The sequence below is a fragment of the Cyprinodon variegatus genome, unplaced genomic scaffold (genome assembly GCF_000732505.1).
Source record: "Cyprinodon variegatus isolate N-32 unplaced genomic scaffold, C_variegatus-1.0 Scaffold1425, whole genome shotgun sequence".
NCBI classification, from domain to species: Eukaryota; Metazoa; Chordata; class Actinopteri; order Cyprinodontiformes; family Cyprinodontidae; genus Cyprinodon; species Cyprinodon variegatus.
This window is the reverse complement of record NW_015151878.1, coordinates 3,437-10,858: the sequence shown is the minus strand read 5'-3', so window position 1 is coordinate 10,858 and position 7,422 is coordinate 3,437. Positions and strand designations below refer to the sequence as shown.

Here is a 7,422-nt window from a genome sequence, read left to right as displayed (position 1 = left end):
AAAATTGGGATAAATCCCTCAACAACCAGCAGCTTTTTTGGTGAAGTCAAAAAAACAAGAATCATAAATAAACACCAATTTAAAAATGACCAAACAAGATGAGTTTTTTTTTTTTTTAGTAAGACATTTTTGATTGTTTCTTATTTAAAATTTGAACTAAGTAGTTACTCTTCCTCAATTTGCCTGCATCATGAGCGAGACATCCTCTTTAGCTCCTCTCCACACAGTCTACACCACATGTCCATGAACCTCTTTGAAGTCTTCGTCATAGGAGGCGCTTCTGATGCTGTAGGTAGATATCTGTTGGTGTTTGTGCAAGTTCCTGCCTACAGCTTCCTCCCTGTCAGGGAGAAAAATGTTCTGCTTGACAAGAAAAGCTACGTTTTGAGAACATCAACAAGAATCACAGTATCAATAGGATCAAGAACAGGAAAGGCCGCAACGCCAGGCCTGCAAACAGAACAGGTTTTTCATCATGGGTGAAAACAGGCTCACTAAGCCTATAGGGTTAGTTTTTATCATCACAGCTCACATGGTTCTCTATGGTAAGACGTCTTATTCATGACTATTGTTTTGATTTATGTCTTAAGATTAACATGATCCTTTATATATTTTCTCTCCTGTTCCAGTATGTATTCCGTGTTTTCTATGAGGATGAGATATTTATTGACATTTAGTGACATGTTTACGTGGAGATAGTCTCGTGCAAAAGTTTTACTTCTCACTGTAGATTTGAAGGGATGTGATAACAATTTGGATGTGGTTTCTGCTGCTTTTTTTTTTTCTAACTCTGTGAATATATTTAAAAGTAGGACAGTGTGTTTAATAAGTGTCACATATCTGGAAATCTATTCAATAATTGTACTGGGGATGATAATTATTACTTTAATGTCTTCATTCTGAAATATTTCCAGACTCGGGAGTTTTATGTGCAAATAGTTGATATTCATGTTGTCAACTCTACCAAGAATACAAACCACTTAGGAGGAGTCCACAAAATATTTTAGTTAATTTTCTTGGTTTTTATGAGGTCCAATAAATGTGTGGTTCAAAAAATGCTTTAACCACATTTTCATCACATCTTTGACATACTTCTTATCAGTCACAAAACATTTATTTTTACCATTTTAATTCCTATATTTTAAAATCATAAAAAAATGATGATTGCCAAGATAAAATAGTATACCATATTATATTATACCGTATTATATATTAAATATGATACCATATTTTATATATTTTTGGTGTAAAATAGGAAACAGACATAAATACAGATAATTCTAAAGAAAATCTTCAACTTTGTTTCATTTGGAGTTTTCTATAAGATGTTAGAGTTTTGGATTGTGCAACATTTCCTTTTATTTTATTTAACTTTACTTTTCTCCAGAGAAAATAGATGCACACGATGAATTGATGGCCAATAACTTACCATGAAGTACGGAATTACCATGAAGTACATTACTAAGTGGTCATTTCTCTGAGTGTAATAAAAGAATAGAATTGCCTCCATATTTATATGCATACCTTTATATTGCTAGTTACACCAACCCTGTTTTAATTGCTTTTACTGTGATTGTTTCTTTACTTTCTAAGTATGTCGTGTAAATCTTATGTCTTTTCACAGGCTCCAGCCATGCGGATGTTACTGCTTTCATCGGCCAAGACATCTCACTTCACTTCTCATTTAACACTACCATCAGTAAAAACAGTACATTTGGTATCTACAAAACACAGGAAAAAAAGATCTCTGAATATCCAAGACATAAAGAGAAGTTTGAGATTTATCCTGTAAATTCCTCCATATGTTTTCACATAAAAAATCTGAGTCTAGATGATGCAAGTATATACTGGGCCACTCTTTTTTTAGATTCATTTCCAGCATTAAGTAATAAAGTGAATCTGACTGTTAAAGAGGACGACCGTAGCACCACAGGTAAGGTCCTGCTTAAATCTTCCTACATTTATGCCAAATTACCAATTTGTTAAGATCTGTTAGAACTATTTCATATAACAGTATGCAGTGCAATATGTGAAACTTCCACTCTGACCCCTCCACAATCATTTCCTCCATGTTACTCTAACAAAATGCTGACTCCAGCCTCTGTCCACAATCCACAATTCAGAAAGTGTTGCTACTTCCTGAACTGTGTATGAGTCTGGGTTAAAACATTAGTAAAAGTGGCTTATTCTCACATGTCAGTTAATCCTCATTAAAAATAGGTCATAATTTAGTTATACACTAAAAAAATCCAACCTTTCTGAGTAAATCTATTTAGTGAAGAAAAGAATCAAGTAGTGAGAAACAATCTCCCTACCCCTTTTAATCAGAACACCTAACCTTATATATATATATATATATATTATTTATTTATTTATTATTTTTCTTTTACTGCTATGAACTTGAATAAGTAATCAATACCGTTTTGTTTCCTTAGGAATAAATATAGTGTGACACAGATACACTATATTACCGTAGTGACTCTTGGCCACTTTCTTAAAATCGGAAATACAATCGAGCATGTCATTTAATTCAAATAGATTTGACATTCATCTCATGTCTGTAAAAACATGGATAATTCACTAATTTGATTTCATAACAAACTGTTTTAAAGCTTAAAACAGCTGGAACAGTGACAGACAAAACTGGATGAAGACCCATGTTATCTTGCCTCCAAACAAAACGAGCATAACAGTAAAATAAAGAGGTAGATAAACTCCAAATCTCACTTTATATGAATGATTATAATTGTTGGGGTCACCATGTTTGTCTGACGACCATTAGATACGGACTATATGCAGAATGATTGTGTGATATACACAGCTGGAGGATGTCTGATGCTTTGGGTAAACAGGGTTACTGTCCTCCATTATTATATCATTTCCCAGAAGTAAATAAATAAATAAAAAAACATTTGGAAAACCTTAACAATCACAGCAGCAACTATAATGACATTTTTGGTATATTAAAAGTCTTATCTCATGAACACATTTAAAAAAATAAAAGGTTCGGCTTTCATGAGTCATTGCCAATTGTTTTCACGTGGACCCACATCATCTTCTGTAAAACCACTACTCGGTTTTCTGATAAAAATAGCTCGATAATGAAACGCTTTTCTTTTTTTGTAGATGAGTAAATATTCTCGTATTCTTTTAACTCCCACAGATCCTCCGGTGCTGTGCACCTTCACCAAAACAACAACCGATGGAAGTTCCAGTTTCTTCTCCTCCCGTGTTGTCACAGTAGTAGCGCTTTCCCCTCTTCTTCTGTTCGCTGCATTGCTGCTGTTCATGGTCATCTGTTTTGCCAAACCAAAAGGTACATTTTTAACATATCATGATTTATATCATTTGCCTAATTTATTAACCAACATTTATCTTCCTTCTTTTATTCTAATGTTATTGGGAATCAGACCTGGGCTGTTTGGAAGATATCTTGATAATATACTATAAGCTTGATCTGCATAAAGACCTGAAAATTACAGGGATGTTTTTACAAGAGTCTTTTTTTTTTTAACCATCACATGGGAAGATAATGTTTATTTGATGGAAACAAAAAAAAATGCAATTGTGTGGTTAGATGCAGAAAAATGCAAACCAGATTGCAGTTTCACATCCTTTTAATGCAAGCGATGATTCATATATTTCGAAAAGGAATTCTGTCTCACTTCATGCAAATGTAATTGTACGTACTATCAACGAGAGATATGGGTGGAAAAAAACAACGGCTGTGTTGTGCATGTGCTTTCATTTCAGAGGTAAGCCCCTCTGGCCTACTTTGAGTAGGAGCACTGCAGCTTTGAGATATCTTAACCTCAGAAACCACTGATGATCATCATTTCTCCTAAGTGCGAACAAATGCAAGCTTTTGCTGACTCTCTGTTCCGCTGTCACAGGTCCAATTCCGACTCAGGGTCATGCAAAGCAAAAAAAAAAGGGGTGTCTAAAAATCAAGATAAGAAACTACATTTAAGGGAAGGGGTATCCGAAACAAGATATCTGTCCATGCAGCAAGAAGAAGAAGTGCAAATATTGTTTTAGCTATTTTATTGTTTCAAAAAGAACAAATCTTTTCCTGAGATAAAAAGAAATTCTAGAAATGCATGAAACAAAACCAAAACCATACTTCACCAATTATAAGAGGGTCAGTACATTTATTTTAGCCACCACGATTTTTACTAGTTCTTCTTAGAAATTAAAAAAAGAAATGTGGTTTAAAACCAGCTAAAGATTAGATTTGTATGTACTTTATGAGCTGAACAGGAGGAATCCCACCGAGAGACGGAGCTTAAGGTTGAATGGTTTAAAAGAATGAAATCAACAAGCCTTAAGCTCTATTGATTCTTTTCTGTTTTCCTTTTTTAATCTTCCTTTGAACGGGTGAGAATAACTAGTAATATTCCTTTAATTAGTTTTTCCGAAATCATGTTTTAATTAATGACCACAAGACTTTGAACCATACTGGTTTTGGGGATGATGTGTCTTTTTCTGCAGGTCTCTCATCAGGTAAAACTTTCAATTTAAGAATCAGTGTATCATGAAAAAAAACTTTTAAATCTCTTTAAAATTTTGGTGCATATTTTTGACTTTATCAAAATTAACTATTGGTGTATTGATTGATGTTAATAACCGCCCCTTCCCTCTAAAAAAAAAACAACTTTTTAAAATCTTGTTTTCCTAGTATATTTTAGATTGATTCCTATAAATTCTCCCTCCTCTTCCTTCTTTTCCTGTCGAATTCCCCTATAAATAAGTCTTCCAAAGAACAATATTTTTAATTAATGGTATTTTTAATCAAGTGCTCAAATCATGACTAGATGTCAACATGGTTGGCTGTGTATTTGTTGGGGCTCCAAACCAATTTGATATTATAAACAGCACTAAGTCTTCCCTGTTGATTAAGTGGGAGAAGGGACCAACATATGCTTGTACATTCACCAATTATGCTGCTTTGCCTTTTCTAAAAAGTGCTTTAAATCAGTCCTACTTGTCTTTATACATGCTAGGTCAGATCCTGACATTTAAAAAAGGAGGCATTCAATCAAGGTAAGAGGATAGAGCTTTAGCCTCGCTGCATGCAGTTAGCCAAGCCTTGTAGCTAAACCAGGTCTCAGACCTCAGACCTCTCCTATGCTTCTGTGTCGCAGAGGACCTACTGAACATCTGCAACTTTTAACGTCAATGGGAAAATATTTTTGCCCCACAGGGTGGAAATATGTCACCAATCCGCCGAAAAATGAAATGACGCTTTTCTTGTGGTTAAACATTAAATATTCATATTGCACATTTAAAAAAATTATATATCAATATATTTTGAAATATTTTAAGTTTAGAATTTTATTAAAATAAACATTATGTTTTAATCAAGGTCATTGGGTAGGTGGGGTGGTGCCCTGGTGCTGTCTATTGACCAGCCGCCACCGTTAAAATGTACTTTCTTTACTATAATGTGTTAACAGATTTTTTTTAGATATTAAAAAGAAAAATTCAGCATTAATAAGGAGAAAATGTTTAAAAATTTTTTTTTTTAAATACCTTTGATTATTTAAAGAGACAGGAGAAAATCTTAAAAAGTAAAATATTCTAATTTTCCTTTTTTTTATAGCGCAAACTCAAGATGCATCACGAAGAACCTCAAATCCCACCATGCAGGTATAAATTTTTTTACACTTTCAGTACACATGCAGGTCAAAGTTAATAAGTCAGATGTCCACATAAATTTTTAAAAAATATTTTTTCTTATTATTTACAGGAAACAGTAGAGGTGTCAGTTACAACCCCCGAACCGTCACTGGTCTACAGTGTCCTAGACTTCCCAAAGAGACCCCCATCAGCCATGGAGATTGCTCCCAATGATACAGAGTACGCCACTGTCAGCTACCTCCCAGAAAAGAAGCCAAGGCCCCACAAAAATAAATGAGAGTTTAAATTGGAAGATGCTTTGTTTCAGTTTCAATGAAAGACTTTAATACCCCAGAAAATAATAATATATTTCATGTATATATGATACCTTGTGCTGTAAGTGCAATGTTGCACAGGGTATGTTTTTTTTTGTTTAAAATATGTATGAAAGATGTCACTGTCTATAATTATCAACACATAGGAATTAGCAGGAACTTAAAACCTTCACCAACTATTTGCTATAATCAAAAAGATTTGGTTCAGATGCAGCACCCAAAATGTAATTTTACTTTATTCTTATGAGAGCTAACTCAACTAAAAGTAAGTTTAACATCCTTCTTAAGGTATTATATTTTTTTTGTAAAGACATTAAAAAGGGAAAAACATCAGCATCTAATTGCAGTAGCGTATTTGTGTGCAGAAACATTTAGAAAAATCCAACCTTTTAATTTGAGAACATTTGTTCAGTGGGTGGAATTCTAAGCTATACTTGATATAAGCCCCCTTCCCAATTGGAGAGCTCTTTCTTTTTTAGGAGCTTTCATAGATAGTGAACTAAGAAACTTTGGTACTGCACAACCTGTCTAAAAAAATGGATGCCTGACATGCCTGCTATTTTCTTTCAGCTTCCCAGTCTTTCTATGGGATTTATAACTGGGGATTCTGATTTTGGGACTGTTGGAACCATTTTTGTGTTGACTTAGCAGTATATTTTGTATAGTTCTTAAAAAAAACCCCACAAAAACCACCCAAGATTTTGTATCAAATTATATCAGTATTTTAGGGAATTTATTAGATCTATTAGAAGTTTTTCCTGTATTCAGCGTACTTAACAGTGGGTAGGATTTGCTTCTCCTTACATATTAATATGTTGTTTGATGATGGGACCCCAGGAGTGCATGGTTGTCCCTAAAATCTATTTAACCCCATGTTTAGGTTTGCTGACATCACTCCTAGACATGCGGTCTTCTCTGGTATACAAACAGTATCATGTGGTTGTCATTAAGACTTGTATGTTTTCTTGTCCTTCTCATTTTTAGACATGTTGAGTGACTGGCCTCTCTGTCTTGTCTTATTCATTTATGCCCCAAGAAATAGGAGGAGATTAGTCTAATCGACTGAAAAATTATACTGTACATTAAATTGTTTGGTTACATTTATTCTAACAGGATAATTGGGCTACCATCACTGTGGTCTTAGCATGCGTTTTTTTTATTTTTTAAACCCATGTATAAATGTACATATAGTTTTAGCATGAGCTCACACTACAGAGACTAAAAGACAAATCATTCTTTAGCAGATTGTGCTGATAAGTTTGGCTGTTTTCTGAGTATTTATTTTGATCCAGAACCATATCAGGACTGACAATACAAAAAAACCCCAAAATACGTCAATGGTTGGTGGAACATTTTTAAGTTGTGAACTAATAAAAAAACAGCTTTTGAATAAAGGCAAAGACAAATAGGTGGAGTCAATTATAACAAGGGTAAGAATACCAGGCAGAACAGCAATTAAGATATCTGT

General features: G+C 33.8%; 1 protein-coding gene across 1 annotated transcript; it reads left to right on the top strand.

The window, feature by feature from the left end:
• The first annotated feature begins 294 nt into the window (after positions 1–294).
• Positions 295–6,550, top strand: LOC107103345. The gene is made up of 5 exons (XM_015403018.1): positions 295–545; positions 1,625–1,933; positions 3,164–3,316; positions 5,603–5,649; positions 5,750–6,550. The coding sequence occupies exons 1-5, from the start codon at positions 476–478 to the stop codon at positions 5,915–5,917; spliced, it is 747 nt and encodes a 248-aa protein (XP_015258504.1). The 5' UTR covers positions 295–475; the 3' UTR covers positions 5,918–6,550.
• Positions 6,551–7,422: the final 872 nt, after the last annotated feature.